The sequence below is a fragment of the Sciurus vulgaris genome (assembly GCF_902686455.1).
Source record: "Sciurus vulgaris genome assembly, chromosome: 11".
Lineage (NCBI taxonomy): Eukaryota > Metazoa > Chordata > Mammalia > Rodentia > Sciuridae > Sciurus > Sciurus vulgaris.
Window position 1 is genome coordinate 98468156 of NC_136472.1, and position 18147 is coordinate 98486302.

Genomic DNA, 18147 nt, shown 5'->3' on the forward strand with positions numbered 1-18147 from the left:
TTTGGAGAACTGGGTGTGATGGCACACATCTGTAATTCCTGCTACTGGGGAGACTGAGGCAGGAGGTTTACAAGTTCCAGGGCAGCCTGGGAAATTTAGTGAGCTCCTTCCTGTCTCAAAATATGATAAAAAGGGCTGGGGATGTAGCTCAGTGTTAGAGTACTTGCCTCACATGTACCAGGCCCTGGGTTCAATCCACACAACCACAAAACACAAACATATGGAGGATGGAATTCTGGGGATCCCCCAGTAGATCTTTTCTTTCATATTTCCTAAGGTTTTGTCTTTTGGCACTCCATTCTGGGTGTCTTCCTTTATCTTCTTGCTCTTTTTTTTTTAAACTGTATTTCTATTTTGGTAACTATATTTTCAATTTTTATGAGCCTTAGCTTTTTCTGTGTTCATTTAAAAAATAGCATCATGTTGTGTATGTATGTAATATCTTTCCAAAATTCTCTGAAAATATCTTATTTTTTTCTTAAATCTGTTCTCTAAATTATTTCTGTTTCCTCAGGGATAAGTCACTTTGCTGCTACAAATTTTTCTCTAATATCTAGTGTTTGATCCCTCACTTGATTTTATTAGTGGTACAATAATGACGATGACTAGATGTCTGATGTAAGTGGATGAATTTTGTTCTCTGGTACATTTAATGTTGAATGAGAAGAAGGGTGGCGTCTCTACCCTAACCTCAAAGCCAAAACATGGGTTATTTTTAAAATTTTGTTTAGAGACATAGAATCCACTTTAAAGGTCCTGCTCGCTCTTGAAATATTTTAAAATTTACCTAGTAAATAATCCTTTGATATTTTGCCTAGAAATGAATATCTGTTTTTTTATTTTTTATTTAAAAAAAAATTTTTTTTTTGTACCAGGGATTGAACCCAGGGGTGCTTAACCACCAAGCCACATCCCCAGTCCTTTTTTAAAATTTTATTTTATTTAGAGACAGGGTCTTGCTAAGTTGCTCAGGGTCTCACCAAGTTGCTGAGGCTGGCTTTGGATTTGTGACCCTCCTGCCTTGTTCATGTGAATCTTCCATAACATGTACAGTTTCTCTTTTAGGACTGGTTGGAGAAAAAGAGAAGAGGATGAGGCTGATGTTTGATTTGGTACAGGGCAGAGAAAAGGGAACTCAGAAAGTGGCTATGGCAGGAGAGATGCCCTGGCAGGAACTTGGAACTGGCAGACTCTGAGAATCTAAGTCCTCAGGAATTCAAAGACATTTTGTGGGAAGAACTGCATTTGCCAGAAGACTCAGTGAAGCCTGGGTTGAACAAACAAGGTAAGTAACTTTGGGCTACATTAATGAACAACAAGAGTGGAGCTGGGACTTCCATTGAGTGATAGGGTGAGGCATGTCTGAAGACCCCAATTTAATGTGGTGAGATTTGTCTTATCTTTGATTTCATTATATACCTTCCCTTGCCACAGAAAAAGTGCCCCCAAGTATAAGTAATTTTATTATGGAATACGAATTTTATTTATTTGTGTATATAACATTTACTGACATCTGCCATTTGCGTGTGGCCTGAGGATCATCATAGACGAGTAAGATGAAGTCAAAACATAAAGTTCATCCTCGGGGGAGAGAGATACATACAAAACCCAACCATAATGCAAGAAAGGATGGAGATTGTGCTGAGTGGAGTGCAGGGAGAGTGTTAATTCTGGTTGGGGAATACTGATACAGAACCCATTGAATGAATGAATATTCTCCCTGAAGCTTCTATCTCCTTCTGTAATTACTTCTTTTTCCTGTTAAGAAAGAAAATAAGGACATTCTGACACAGTCTACAAATGCATAAAAACCATCATAAGATTTCACAAGCAAAGGAAATGTCATAATGTGTATAATTTATCACTTACCTAGCTCCAATTTTCTGTGTCTGGGACAAAGATTCTGAAGTATAACCTCAAAAGGCTAAGAAAGTAGTATTGAACTGAGTGTGGGGTCTGGGGATCAGATGCCTGTGCACCTCGTCTCTACCATTTTAGTAGCTGTGTGACCTTGAGGAAATTACTACTTAACCTCCTTAGCATTAGATTAGCAGTCTATAAAATGGGAGAGTGCCTCATGGAATTGTTAGATTCATTGAGCTAATTCATGTGGAGTGCTTGGTATACTGAAAGTAATCAAAGCATTTTAGGTATTATTTTTGTTATTCTGAAAATAGCATTGGGAGTTTTGCACTCATGACTTTAATCACATTCTTTTGAACCTATATTTTCTGCTCATGTTACTTTTTTTTCTTTTTCCTTTTTGTGATTTTGGAGATCAACTCGAGGGCCTTGCACATGCTGAGCAAGTGTACCATTACTTTTTGAACAAATGAACTCCCTAAATTTACAACTTACATAATTAGATCCAACTTTCTGTTGTCCAGGAGTTTGTTCTTTCCTACTTGGATAGGGGTGGGTGCCTTTTTGTCCATTACTTAAGAATTAAATGCACCAAATGGGACATAACTTTCCTATGTTCATATGTGAATATACCACCAGTGAAATTCCACATCATGTACAACCATAAGAATGAGATCCTAATTAAAGTAGGTTATACTCCATGTATGGATAATATGTCAAAATACACTCTACTATCATGTATATCTAAAAAGAACAAATAAAAAACATAAAAGAATTGAATGTACCAGTTTTCTTCCTGTTAAATTTAATCAGTCTGCCTCAGATCTTCTTTAATCCCTTTGTACTTTCTTAAGGTCCTGAAGAGAATAGAATGCTCTGTTCTCAGAGTTCTGCTATTTTATACAAGGAGGTAGTTTTTTCTGTCAGCATTTTGTGAATCCTCTAGACAGAAGCAGCTGTTTGTATCTGATCTGATCTTTAGGGTCTAGCTGCATAGCATTTTCCAAAGTGTATTCTCTAAAGTATTACTTTGTGGGGTTTCAATAGGTATTCCATAAAAATGATTATAATTTAGGAAACACGGAGTTAAACACTGTTTGTTTAGTATTATTTAATAGCTTATGCATCTGAATTTTAGTAGGTAGTGTTTTTTAAAGTTATTTCTTCACAGCATACTTTTGTGGAAATTGTCTTATGGGACTAGCATTCCAGAAATGCAAATAAAATTGGGCAATGCTGATGGGTAGTAAGTTCTAAGTGCAGTTGATAGCTTAAATTCATTTTTCTGCAGTAATAGTTTTCCTTGAAAGACAGTACTCTTTCATGTGAAAGCATTTTCATTGTTCTTTGGATCACTCAAAAACTCTTAAGTGATCTTTGGTAGTGTATTCTTATCTCAGTACATACATCCATTTATGTACACATCCATACAAACATACATCCATACATCCTGATAATTTGCTGGATAAGTTTGATTATATCTGCTGACTAAAAGATGAAATTCTGTATTTTCTTGTTCAGATTGATTTTGAAAGCTTTCTAGGTAGTGATAGGCAGGCATGCATGGTAGACAAGGTATGAAATCATATAGCCCTAAGGTGGAATCATTATTCAAGCATTTGGCAGTCACATGACTTTGAACAAGTCACTTAGCATCTTTGAACTTTTTTTCCCTCATTTTAATCCAGAGGCATGAATTTTTATCCTTGTCCTTTGATTCCTTTTCTGAATACTATTTCTGACTGTCTTCATCAAGTAAATACAAATCAGCTTATTTCAATAACTAAATTTGGAGCTTAATTAAGATAAAAATATATATATCAGGACATGAGATATTCATAAACTTCATGACTAGTAATTATTAGCAGTGACTGTCCATGGTTAATCACTTTCCCTACATGTATATGTAAGCAGGAAAAATGGGTCACTGTTGATTGCCTAGGATCAAATCAGTGGCAATTGGCAGCTGTGGAGCATGGTGTTATATTCCTCCAGTCCACTCCAGGGGAGACCCTCCTAAGGAATTTGAACTAAGCCAGGAAGAAGAGTGAGTGACAGCTTGAAAAGAATCTTGGTAGTGTCATTGTCATAATCTCACCATATGATACTGAATTACTGAATCTTAAAACTAAAACGAAGATCACTTTATACTCAGTATAAAATTGCCTGGTCAAATATGAGTATATAAGGTCTAACTTTTCTCTTCAGTAGACTTTTAGATATAAGTTTCAGTGTGGTTTTCCAGGTAAATGCCCATTTCTCAGCCTCTTTCTTCCAAGACTATTCTAAGGAGAAAATGTGAAATCCCTCTTATTTGAAACCATAAATATTACCATATAACTTCTGAATGCCATCAATATCATCCTGTGCAAGTCTGAAATTTTGGGACTCTTCAATTCCATAGGTTGGATACATCACAGCATTAGGATCAGAGGAATGACCCAGACCCAAAGAATGGCCAAGTTCATGAGTTGCAGTATACAGGAAGTTAATTCCTACAACCAAAGAGGTAACATAGAGTAACTATTAAAATAACCATGTAAATACCTAACATAAAAGAATAAAAACAAAGTAATTATAAAAATACCCAACTCTTAATCCTCCATAGTTTACTTATTTGCTTCTAGACTTTCAAGACTGGGAAAGGGTTAGAAGAAGAATTCAAATAATAGTGCTTTATATCACTAATTCTGCTTATTAAAGAAAAGTAATATTTTTCTGCCTATTTGCTTCTTCTAGAATCACAGGGCAGTGATATTCTATGGTGGAAAGCAAAAGCTTTAAAAGCATTAAGACCTGTGTTTCTAACATAAATCTGTTACTCAACTGACTGGACGACTCTGGACAAATCAATTGATTCTGCTCAGTCTCAGTTCCTTATCTATTAAACAGAGATAAGAATTCCTACCCTATAGATTTGTCAAGATAATTAGACTTTCCCAATATCTGAAAAGTAGTAGCTATTCAGTAAATGATTATGATTTTGAACATTTAGGAGAAAGTTAGTTTTGAGAAAGCCAAGACAAAAAAGGCAGTATCTCCAGGCAATGCTGGGTGTTGTTTTTTATCTTGATTCATAAAATCATATGTGTGTGTGTGTGTGTGTGAATATATATTAATGATATGTAATATAGATGATATATAGATTGTGTATATGTATCATATGAGATAACGACTGAGTCTCTCAGATACACAGAAGGGCTTTACAAGTCAGGGGGAAGATGAGTCTGTGAATTTGAGGAGTCACAAGAGCTTGATTTGGGTTGCATTAAAGGAAGCTGTCTTTAAACTACCATGAGAATGAAGATGTGCAAGATGTGGCACGAAGGCAGCCTCATTATATTTCAGGGGTTAGGTTTCTCTACTTTGTTTAAATGGTAGTAAATTCCCTTAGCCAAATACAAGTATTAATTTCACTTTTAGTACCAGTGACTAGCCATTTCTTATAAAGGATTGTTTCCTCTGAGGATTATTTATGCCAGAGCTCCATTACATTAATTCTCAGATGTGTCCATAATCTTCCACTTCGTAAAATGATGAATATGATGGGTTAGGTCACGGAGCTGCTTCTTTTCATCCAATAGTGAATAATCCCAGAATTGCATATAATTTTAAGATATTGTAGTCTTTGTTCCTTTTTTTAATTTGAGAACCTTTTGAGAATATGGCGACTATAATTCACTGAATTTTTAATATATTCCAAGCACTGTGCTAAGCATTGTACAATCATGATCTCATTTAATTTAAATAATCCTCAAGTGGGAACTATTACTATTCCCATTTCACATAAGAGGAAACTGAGGCTCAAAGACACACGGTAAGCATGATAGAGGCAAACAAATTATACCTGACATTGCTTGACTCCATAACCGGAGTTTCCATCTTTTGTAGTTGTAATATTATGAAGATGTTAAATGATATAAAACATCTAAAGCATATAGTTCAGTGGTTGTCAGTTAAGGTCTTGATAAATATTATAAATTAGAGTAAGTATTAAATTAAAAGTTAAAGTAGAAGAGACATAGGACTCTGTACCTAGACTGCTTCCATCAGTCCAGTGTTCATCCTCATCAAAATGAGCATCTCCTCCTAGACCTGGCCCAGGTGCAAAAGCATGAGCCAGAGTGTTTCCTGGTCCATCAAATGGGTAGAAGTCCCCGTGAGCTGCAAGAAAATTGAGTGACTTCCCTTCGTTACTGAATTTTTCTAGTCTTTTCATCTTTTTAGTTTACATGATTATTGAGGCTGGAAAGAACAGCCCAGACCAAATGATCCACACTGCTGGTATCAGAAGCCAGTTGCATTTTGTTGCTTATTTGGTAAGGGCACATTTTCTTTACAGAACCACTGCTCATCACCAATAATTACCACACAGTGAAAGTCTACAGGATGTGGAACTTTAAACACATTTATATCTAATTTAGGATTGCATTGAAATGTTTGTTAAATATTATCACTTTGTTTGGCCAAATGGAGATGGGAGGGAGCATGAGTGTGAGCTTTGCATTTGGTGAGTAATTTGTGTATCATTTCATGTATCTTTTTCTTAAAAAGATATTTTTGGTGGCTGGGCACAGTGGCTACGCCTGTAATCCCAGTGGCTCAGGAGGCTGAGGCAGGAGGATCTCAAGTACAAAGCCAGCCTCAGCAATTTAGAGAGGTGTTAAGCAACTCAGTGAGACCCTCTTTCTAAACAAAATACAAAAAGGGGCTGGAGATGTGGCTCAGTGGTGGGGTGCCCCTGAGTTCAATCCCCAGTTCCTCCCCTCAAAAAAGCTATTTTTTTGTGAGCATACTAGATAACTTGTTGAAGAACTGTGCTCAAAGTCTGTTAAAAGAGATTTTGATAGTCCTTTTATTTGTGAGTCAGAGTTATTTATCTTTATATGAGTGTCAGTTGATACCTGGCTCAACCAGTTCTTGAAAAACCTGTACTGCTGTTATCACTGCTTTCTATAGCATTTTCTTCAATCTTGCTAATGTTGTGGGCTCAAGTTTCAAGTTTCAGCTAAATTCATAGTACCCAGGCAGTTCAATATTAGAATAGATCAAAATGAGAAATATTTTTTCTACATTTGCACCATGAAACATTAATAAAGAGCAGTTCATGTGTATGCATTATATCTCTTTAAAGTCTCCATTTTTTACTTTCTTCCACATGAAAGGCATTTGTAACAGGTCCACATTGTGGGGGTCACTTGAGATTTTTGGAATCCAACTCCTTCTCTTTCTTCTTGATATTAGCTAGTTTTGAACATATTTATACAGAAACACACACATAATAATTCATGCTACAAAAAAATTATATATGTAAAGATTCATGCTACAAAAGAGGAGTTGGCAAATTTTTTTCTAAGAACGGTCAGATAACATGTAATTTAAGTGTTGTGCACTTTATGAATGTTGAGACAATTGTAGCATGTCTGAAAGTGATCATAAGACAGTAGTCAAGTGAAGGAGCATGGCTGTGTCTCATTAACACTTTATTCATAAAAACACACGGTGGGCTTGATTGGGCTCATGAGTCATAGTTTGCCAATTCCTGCATAAAAAGTGACTCTAATTTAATAAACTAGAAAAATTGAAATAATATCTCATTAAAGGTTTCTTTTTCTTTTATTTTGATGCTGGGGATTGAATCCAGGACCTTACACATGCTAAATATATGCTGTACCACTGAGCTACATCCCCAGTCCTTATCAAAGTTTTTAAATTAAACAAACAAAAAAAAAAAAAAAAAAAAAAAAAAAAACAAGAGCACTGATATAAACAATGAACAAATCAAATAGCACATAGGAATAGCCTACTGAACTCATTCTTACCTCCTCTTGCAAAGCCAATCATAATATCAGCAGTTCCCCTACTAACTCTCCTGAAACGCAGCGGGATGTACCTGCTCCACATGTTTAAAGCCTTTGCCACTATTTGATCCACTACAGCAGGTTTTAAGCCTGAAGTGTATGATATGATCCTAGAAGCAAACAAGAAAACAATATTTGACCTGTTAGGACAAGGCTTTATCATTTGTTTTTGTCAAAACGAGCCAAAATAAAACTAACCTGTAGGTGACTACTTTGGAAGTCCATTTTGGCCTATTTGGGAATAGTGAGTATTCTGCAACATCTGGCACTCCACATCTGGGCTTCTGCATTATTTCTATGATGTGGGAGTTCAACTTTCCAGTTACAGGCAGGCCAAAGAACTTTTGCATCTCTTTGAGTTTGACTTCTAAACTGTTGGCATCCTTTTCTTTTGAGTCATGAAGATAAAATCTCTTGAGATAGTCCTGTTGAAAAGAGAGTAAATAATCTGTAGTTCTTGTTTATTGTCTTTTTTTAAATTTTAGAAATATGCACTTCTTTTGCCTCTGGTTCTTGTGGATTCAAATAGTGATTTGAAGACAGAATAATTATATAGATACTGAGTACAATAACTATGCACTAATAAAAAGAAAATTTAATATTGCTAATGAAGCACAAGTGTGCCATTTCATGAAATAAAAATTCCTTAGCTTTTCTTTTTTTAAAAATTTTTAAATTATTTTTTTAGTTGTCAATGGACCTTTATTTAATTTATTTTATTTATTATGTGGTGCTGAGGATTGAACCCAGTGCCTCACACATGCTAGGCAAGTGCTTTACCATTGAGCCACAACCCCAGCCCCTCAGCTTCTCATTTTATCCCCCTTAACTGTTTTGAGGAAAATATACCAAACACTTTATACAGCGTAGACTTGTTTTTGGAACAATCAGGAAGAATGTTCCAGCATGACCTCAAGAGGCACACCAAGACCTCCTTTAGCATCATGGACGCTGTGAGGAGATCTGAAGTCCCCTGGCCCATCTAAGATTCTGCTGAGGTCTGGTACCAGCTAAAGGTTAAAGAGTCTTAATTCAGTCTGGGAAAATATTTAGGACACCATTAGTTTAAATTGAATTAATTGTCCAGGTGAAGAAACCAAAGCTCATAGCATCCAAATGATTTTCTTGGTTTCACACATTAGGTTAGTAGCAGAATTGGGCCTGAATTTCCTGCCTCCCAGTTTCTCTTTTCCCTCTCTAGTCTTTCCACCCCCCAGTCTCTCTTTCCCTCTTTTAAATTCCTACTACTACCTCTTTGAGAGACTGTAAGATAAAGCAGATCTCCTATGTACAACTGGGTCTTATAGTTTCCTGGTGTTTGCAAATGAAGATGGTAATCTAACAGAACAAACAAACAAAAAATGCACTAACAGCAGCAGCTAAGTCACAAGAACATTTTAACGCACTTACTAATGCCAGGTATTTACACATTTATTTCAATTAAACCTTAACCACCCTGTGAGCCAGGTATGGCAGTCATCTTTATTTTACATATGAAGAAACACAGCTTGGAGAAACAAAATAAATATAAAGTCACACCGAAGAAGCCTGTGTTCGGATTCCAAAACCATTTCATTAGAAAAATGTATAGATGACCAGGAAAGATGGCGCATGCCTATAATCCCAGTGACTTGGGACACTGAGGCAGAAGAATTACAAGTCTGAGGCCAGCCTCAGCAATTTAGTGAGACCCTGTCTCAAAATAAATAGGGATGGGGATGCAGTTCAGTGGTAGAGGACCCGGGTTCAGTCCTCAATACTGTATGCATGTGTGCATGTTGTGCACACAAACATAGATGAAATGTATAGGCTTATATAATGTATGATAATGTTGTTGAAATGATTTAAAAATTGGATCAGTAATTTGCAGTCAATATTGGAGTGAATGGTAACAGTCACTTGTCTGTGAACCTATCAGGAGTATGAATTTTACCTAAGAAACCTTATTAATATTGTGCCCTCTATGTCTATTACCAATAATTGTGTGTCACTCAATATAACAAATCCTCATTGTTCATGAATATATGAATTAATTCCTTATTTAAAAGCAAATAGCCTATTTTATCCCTTCTAGGGCCATAGCCTTTACAAAGACACCACTGGAAGAAATGCCTCTGCATTCCTGAGATGACCTTTCCTGCTTTCCATTAAATCTAGCTAACCTCCTTTTAGTTTTGACAACCTGTGTGTTAAATAAAGGGACTAAATATTCTTGCAAATGCATTCCTTTTGGAGAATTCATTAGATAGACAGAAATTGTGTATAAAAACACTCAATGAGTCAAGAAAGAAATGAGTCAAGAGAGAAATTAGTATAAAAATTGGGAGGCAAAAAACTATTAAATATCAGTAATTTAATATGGTTGGATCTAATATATTATTGGAATTTTTTAAAAAGTACAAGTTCATGTGAAGCAAAATTAGATTTTTCTTATGTCTAAAGCTTAAATTTATAAACAATGCTTAAAAATAATCATTCTATTATTTTACCAAATAATATTTTTAATACATATTAAACTGCTTGTTAAGTAGTACATTGGAAGGAACATGATTTTTGAGCTAGAAAAACTTGTCCTTGATTCTTATTGTTACCACAAAGAATCTACTACCATTCTAAGTTGAATGGGAATCAACCAAACTTTGGTTTCTCCTGGTTTTTACAATAGAACTAAGCATTAAATGATGTAGTGTATAGGTAAGTGCTCTATAATTGGCAATTACACACATGCAGTTGGTGTTATCATTTATTTACTAGAATAATTCTGTGAGATCTAAAACATACAGTATTATTATTTCCATTGGACCCAGGAGAAAACAAATCCAGAAGTTCTTTCCTTGCCTATCATCATCAGCTTATAGCAAAGTCATAACTTCCACCCATACTTTCTGACTTCAACAAGTAGTTTTCATCTTAAGATGCAACATTCTATATCCCTGTGAAAAGAATTTCAAGTCACAATAAATAATAATAAATCTTGAATTTATTGAGCATCAATAATGTCCCAGGTACTGGGTTAAATGCTTTATAACACCCTATTTGTTATCATTATCTCCAACTTCCAAATTGGAAAACTAAAAAGATCAGAGAAGTTAAATGACATTTTGAAGTTCATCTACACAGTGAGTGGAGGAGTTGGAACTCAAACCCAGTTTGAACAGGCTCTAAAGCCTGTTCCCTTTATAATAAAAATATTATAAGAAAATTCATTGCAATTCTAACATGGAAGGAGAAGTAACTGAAAAACACTTCTAATGCTGACAGCAAGACCACTGAGCCTAGGTGAGTGGACCGTGACATACCTGAGCCTGTTCCCACTGCAGCTCATTCACGTCTCCCGCCTCCTGGGGCAGTGGCAAGGCCAGGTGGCCAGGCAGCAGACACACAGCCCACAGCAGGGCCAGCTGCATAGCTGCCATGGATTGTTCTCAGACGTACGGTTGGTTTGATGTTTTCTGCCAGAGGCTGGAGAAATTTATACAGCTCTTCAACCCTGAATATGGAAATTGGTGACTCATTTGAGTGTTTTCTTTCTTTTTAGAAAGTATGTGTGTATGTGTTATTTTTCATTAACAACAATGAGGAAGTATTGTGTCCTTATTGGCAAGAGGCACGCAATGTATTTATCTTTCAAGGGCTTTTTCCCCCCTGTCTGCTGTATAAACTGAACCCATTAGAAAACTCATTTTATTTGCCTGAGTCAAATTATTACTCACACAAGTCTTCTCAGTTTAAAAATTTGGAGGTTGATCATTCAGGACATTATTGTATCATGTATATTAAAAGGACTTTTCAAAATTTGAAATGTATAAAAAAGCGCACAAAATTACGAATAATCAATATTATTAAGCCAACACTGTAACAATCACCAAAGTCAAGAAATAGAACATCATCAACATCTGGTGGTTCTTTCTAGAGGAAGAGGATGGTAGCAGGGACTGATGGGAAGACTGCAATGTGATGGTTGGTGGCCACTGTAGAGTTGTGTTCCATCACCTCACCTTCCAGATATCTCAGTCGAGCAGTGAGAACTCCCTTCTTTAGGGGTCCTTTTAAGTAGGTTACCTCTTTTCTTAGTGGTCAACACTGCTTCTAATTTTTCTTGAATTATTTGAAAAGCACCAAACAAGAATCTTCGAGCACGGGCTTGACTTGTTCATCTGCCCTACTTACCTTGCTCCTCACTTGGTACTAGCAGGTTTTCTCCAAAGCTAGATCTTCAAGTTGGAAGTGGTTTTGTTCAATCCTTTTTTCCAACTGCTATGCAGTTACAGGTAAAGCTGTGTTAGACCTCAATACACATAAAAGTTATTCTACATATAAAGATTAGAGAGACATTGTCTAGAGATTCTGATCCATGTACTTGATTTTTTTTTACAAAGATTAAATTGAGGCCAAGATTGAGGACAGCTAGTTAAAAGTAGTTATGACTCCCAGTTCAGTGTGTTTTCTATCACAAAACAATTTACTTATTTTGTAATAGGTCTATTTTCCTCATTGTACTATATATTTCTTGGAGAGCACGATGCTTATGATTCAAATACATCATGGGAGATACCTCAAATATGCTAGAACTTTAAAGTTTAATGATTCAGATATCTTTAAAAATACTTGGTAGTAGGGCATTGTGTGTGAGCATAGATAAAATTTCTAGTTCAATTAATTACATTTGTTCTCTTTACTGAGATGCTTTGATTCTGTGTGGTCACACTTCAACTATACTTATATACTTGTTATCCTTAGGTAGTGTATACAACAGGAGCATAAGAAATGTTTATAGAATAAATGAATATTTGTAGACTTTACTTGGATCAACTAATGGTGAAGATATATGACATATTCAGTGATCTTTGCATTGAATTAAAATCAAAAGACATTCATTTCCTCAGAGAATAAGACAAACTACAGACTGGGAGAAAATATTTACAAAAGATATCTGATAAAGGACCATTTTCTAAAATATATAAAAAGCTCTTAAAACTCAACAAAAAGAATACAAACAGTTTGATTAAAAATGTGCCAAAAATGAACTAAACGGACAGTTCTCAAAAGAATAAATATAAATAGCCAACAAACATACAAAACACTTTCAACATTGTTAGCAATTACGGAAATGCAAATCAAAACTACATTGAGATTTCATCTCACTCCAGTTAGAATGGCAACCACCAAGAAATCAAATAATAACAAATGCTGGAGAGAATGTGGGGGGAAATTCCACACTGTTGGTGGGATTGTAAATTAGTACAACCACTATGGAAATCAGTATGGATGTTCCTCAGAATAATAGGAATGGAACCACCATATGATCCAGCTATACCACTCTTTGGTATTTATCCTAAAGAATTAAAGTCAGCATACTCTAATGATACATGCATACCCAACTTCATAGCAGCACAGTTCACAATGGTCAAATTATAGAACCAGTCTAGGTGTCTGTCAATAGATGAATGGATAAAGAAAATGTAGTATATATACAAAATGGAGTTCTATTCAGCCATAAAGAAGAAAAACTATGTCATTTGCAGTAAAATGTATAGAACTCAAAAGCATTATGTTAAGAGAAAGTCAAGGACCATATGTTTTCTCTCATATGTGGTAGATAGAGAGAAAAAAAGGGGAAAACAAGTGTGTGCGGGTAATCTCATGAAAATAGAAGGGAGACCTGAAAGTAGAGGAAGGGGACCAGAGAGAGGGAAGAGGAGAGGGTATGGATAGGGACTGGGTAGTATAATGGACCAAATTATTTTTTGTGCCTGAATGAATATGTAACAACAAATCCCGTTATGTATAATTATAATACATCAATGAAAAAAAATGCCAAAAACCATAACAGATATCTACCTCACCAAAGAAGATAGACAAATAGTAAATAAGAATATGAAAAGATGCTCCATATTATATGTCATTGGGGAGATGTACACTAAAATAATGAGATACTACTATTTGGTTAATAGAATAGACAAAATGCAGAGCATGGGCAACACCAAATGCAGATGCACTTGTAGGAATGTAAAATGGTATAATCACTTTGGGAGACAGTTGGCAGGTTTTTTTTTTTTTCTTTCTTTTAAGAAATTAGTGTATTATAATTATACATAATAGTGAAATTCATTGTTAAATATTTGTTCACACACACAATATAACAATATCATTTGGTCAATTTAATTCTCAAGTATCTTTTCTCCCTCCTCCTACCTCCTCCAGATTCTTAGAAAACTTAACATTCTCTTACCATATAGTCCCCATAACCCAAAGGAGATGAAACATATGCCCCCACAAAAACCTGCATGTGGATGTTTATAGCTGCTTTATTCATAATTGCCAAGTAATTAAAATATCTTTCAGTAGGTGGATAGATAAAAACCATGGTACATCCAGACAATGGAACATTATTCAGCACTAAAAAGAAATAAGCTACTAAGCCATGAAAAGACACGGAAGAACCTTAAATGTGTATTACTAAGTCAACAAAGTCACCCCGAGAAGGCTAAATTCTGTACGATTCCAACTATATGATATTCTAGAAAAGTCAAAATTATGGAGATGGTAAAAGATCAGTGGTTACAGGAATAGGTTAGGGTCAGGAGGATGAGGAAAGAATAGGTAGAGTATGGAGGATTTTTAGGGCAGGGAAAATACTCTAACACTATAATGGTGGATACTCATACACTTATTGAACCCTACAGCATGAGTAACACCCAGGGTGAGTCCTTGGATATGGAAAGATAAACCATGGATATGGGAAGACAAGAAGAGCTTGGATGGAGCTGAGAGGGCAGTTAGTGTGGCTGGGGTAACAGGCAGTGTGTGACTGGAAAGCTCCTAAGGGTCAAGAGAACCAGCCTTGTGTGCCAAGGACTTTGGACTTTATCATGAGGAGCAGGAAGGTATGTGTTAGGGGAAGAAGGTAGTATGATCAGATTTGTAATATGAGAAAATACTAGTGGTTGCTCTGAAAATAACTGTAGAGGGAACTTAGGCAGATAGACCAACCAGAAAGTTATTCTAATGGTCCAGTTAGGAGCAGGAGGGTGAGGTCTGAAATGAAGACCCTGACCTTAAGAATGGAAAGGAGGAAGGCAATTTAAGACATATCTAGAAGGTAGGATTGAGAAAAACAAAATAAAACAAAACAAAAACTTGGGGGCTGGTTACTTGCAGAAGCGAGGAAGAAAGAATCAGAGGTGATTTGAGCTTAATGGATGGTGCTTGTGTTTTGGAGACAAAGCCTACAGGAGTGAATTTTTCCAGTGGAAGAGGAACTTGGCTGTGGTTAAGCAATGACATCAATACTGGACACCCAGTTTGAGGCGTCAGCTGGAAACTCACTTCTGGAGCTCATGAGAGTTATCTGGTCTGCAGATACAAGTTGAAAATGGCTTAAGGAAGGAAAGAAATCATACTTTGGTGTTTTTTTTTTTTGAGGGGTGTATAGCATACACATAATGAAAATTTACCATTTTAACCATTTTAAAATGTACAATTCAGTGGCATTACTTACACTTAACAACATTTAAAAACTGTCACCAGTATTGATTTCCAGAATTTTCCCATCATCTCAAACAGAAACTCTCTATCCATTAATCAACAGCTCTCTTTTCCCTCCCTCCGGCCCCTGGTAATCTCTAGTCTCCTCTCTGTCTCTAAATTTGACCATTCTAGGTACTTCATATAAATGTACTCATACAATAAATATCCTTTGGTGTATCCTTCGGTTTCTTCACTTAGCATATTAGTTTTAAGGTTTGCTGTGTTGTAGCATGTACCATTTTTATGGATAAATAATGTTCTATTGGATGGACATCACATATTTGTTTGTCCATTTATCCATCAATGGACATTTGGCTGCTCTCAACTTTTTGGTTGCTGAGAATAATTGTACAATGATACCAGAATGAAACTATCTGTTTGAATCCCTGTTCTAATTATTTTGGGTATATATGTAGGAGTGGAATTATTGGGTCATATGGCAATTCTAAGTTTAACTTTTTTAAGGAACCACCAAATTTTTTTCACAGTGGTCTCATCATTTTACATTCCTACCAGCAATATATTAGGATTTTGATTTCTCTATATTCCCATCAACCTTTTAAAATTTCTGTTAAAAAATTTCTACTATTATGGACAAACACACTACTAAGTATCTAGTATCTCCTTGTGGTTTTGATTTGATTTTAATGACTTAAGAATGATGTGCATCTTTCCACGTGCTTGTTGTCCTTTTGTATGTAGATCTTTGGCAAAATGTCTTTCCAAGTCCTGTACTCATATTTTTAGTGGGGCTATTTGTCTTTTTGTTGTTAATTTGTAGTAGTTCTAGAATTCCTTATTTATTCTATTAAACTTTTATCAGATATACAATTTTCAAATATTTTCTCCCATTCTGTCCTTTGGTAATATTCTTTGATGCAAAAATGTTCTAATTTTGATGATGTCCTATTTATTTTTTCCCCCTTTGGTTGCTCATGCTTTTGGTGTCATATCTAAAATCCGCCTATTAAATTCAAGGTCAAGATTTACCCCCATGTTTTCTTCCTAAGAGTTTTATGGTGTTAGCTTTTATGTATAGGTCATTGATCCACATTACTTATGTTTGATAGTTTTTCTTTTTTTACCTTTGCTTTTCCTTTGTCAGACTGACTTATTTTGTTATCATGTTAAAGGGGAGGCATTCAGCACTATTCAGTTTCCTTTTGTGTCATAGTGACCAAATATTCAACCCCTCTGAAATTTTGCTTCCTTACCTGTGAAATGGGATAGCCCTTTTCTCTGAGGGTTATGGTGAGGATTAAATGAGAAGATTTAAATGTATAAAATCGTGTTTTTGGACCACAGGAAGAGGACAGTAAATGCTTGCTGGTATCAGAATCATTGTCACTATTATAAGAGTTTTTATGTATCATAGTATTTTTCTTTCACATCTATGAACTTAGCATGGAGATTGGACAAATGTAGAAGTAAAATAGGTTTAAAGGGTTTTGTTCCAATAATTTTTATTGAAACCGTTAATGCCAATGTGTTTTGAGACACAAGGAAGTAACTATCTTAAATATTATAATGTGATGTGCTATAATAAATAACCAGTAGATTCTTATCATAGAATCTACTAACATTTTAAACAAGGAACACACACTATCTTTATCAATAAAATCTTTGGGTATACAGGATGAACAGCAGAACACACCCCTGAGGGAAAGAACCACAAAGGTTGAATGAGGGTAAATCAGATGATAGGACAAGTGGCACCACTGGAGTGGAAATATTAATTGACATGACTTTGATTTTAAATGCATGGAAAGGTTTCACATTCAGGAGAAGGATGTACATAGAGGAAAGAAAAGCAGTAGGATGCCTTAGTGAATGTAGCTGGTGAAGATGGTGACGCTTCCAGAGTTTGGGTGAGAGGTGACTGGACAAGGTGACATTGAAGCCTGTTTCCAGAAAAGTGTGAGCTGCTGCAGCAACACTGCCTATCAGCGCAGCTGCCACTGCCTTCAGATACATGCATCAGCTCATGGAAAGTTCTAGAATTGCAAAACTGCAGGAGAAAGGAGTGCAAAGGGGCAAGGAAAGCAAAGGAGATGATGTTTTGAATAACCAATGCTTCTGCTCAGCTCCCATTGTACTGTAGGCTTGCTTCTTCCACCTTCTAAGCAAGAGGGCAAAGCAAAAAACCAGATTCTTTCTTTGTATCATTCCTTTCTCCTGAATCCTAACTTGTGAAGAACCTGGACCTCAGTTAACTGAGTGCATCTTCCCTCAAGAGGAAGGACAAGGAAAATTTTAAATGGAACTGGACATTTTTTCTATCAGTGCCAATTTTCACACGTCATCCCTTAGAAAGAAATGGAAGTGATTATCCATATACCAGCCCAAACTCCAAAGTTGGATATTACTTTGACTTTCTCTATGTGGATTCACAAGAAGTATCTGTGGAATACATTTAATGGAGAGTAGTAGGTAGTGGAAGGTGAATTACAGCCCTGTACCACACTGTAGGTACTTTACAGATTTGTACTATGCTTCCTGATTTTTTAAAGAACAGTTTTTCAATAATCAGATCTGCCTCCTGCCCTGCTGCTTGACTTTTCCTATTTTCATTTGCCTCCAGTCCTAAACTTTCACTCATTAAAAAAAAAAAAAAAAAAAAAAAAAATCAAAAAAGCCTGGGAATGTAGATCAGTGGTAAAGCATCCCTGTGTTCAATTCTCAGTATCAAAACAAAACGAAACAACCAGAACAACAAAAAAAGAGGGGCCCTTTAGTAATATCCAGGTCATCATCTTAGAATTTAAGCTCTTAGGGATTCCTTTACGTTGTCAAGTAGTTTGTCAACATATTTTTCTATACAAAGAATATATCTCTGGAGGAAATATATGCTTACTAGTAAAACAAGAACTTAACCTCTCAGCTACATCAGATA

At 35.7% G+C, this 18147-nt stretch overlaps 1 protein-coding gene across 1 annotated transcript; it reads right to left on the reverse strand.

Moving 5' to 3' along the window:
* Window positions 1–1456: 1456 nt before the first annotated feature.
* On the reverse strand, window positions 1457–11182 carry MMP7 (matrix metallopeptidase 7). The gene is made up of 6 exons (XM_079103634.1): window positions 11024–11182; window positions 7923–8149; window positions 7686–7834; window positions 5899–6027; window positions 4197–4358; window positions 1457–1758 (listed from the first exon to the last, which is right to left on the reverse strand). Exons 1-6 carry the CDS (start codon window positions 11138–11140, stop codon window positions 1730–1732), a joined length of 813 nt encoding a protein of 270 aa, XP_078959760.1. The 5' UTR covers window positions 11141–11182; the 3' UTR covers window positions 1457–1729.
* Window positions 11183–18147: the final 6965 nt, after the last annotated feature.

What these genes read in the sequence shown, in the direction of transcription:
- MMP7 (XM_079103634.1), bottom strand. Translation starts at nt 11,140, where the DNA reads ATGGCAGCTATGCAGCTGGCCCTGCTGTGGGCTGTGTGTCTGCTGCCT. An exon ending in TGCAGTGGGAACAGGCTCAG is followed by an intron (nt 8,150 to 11,023) that starts GTATGTCACGGT and finishes TCTTTTCAACAG; the next exon opens with GACTATCTCAAGAGATTTTA. An exon ending in GATTGGCTTTGCAAGAGGAG is followed by an intron (nt 6,028 to 7,685) that starts GTAAGAATGAGT and finishes ATTTTCTTGCAG; the next exon opens with CTCACGGGGACTTCTACCCA.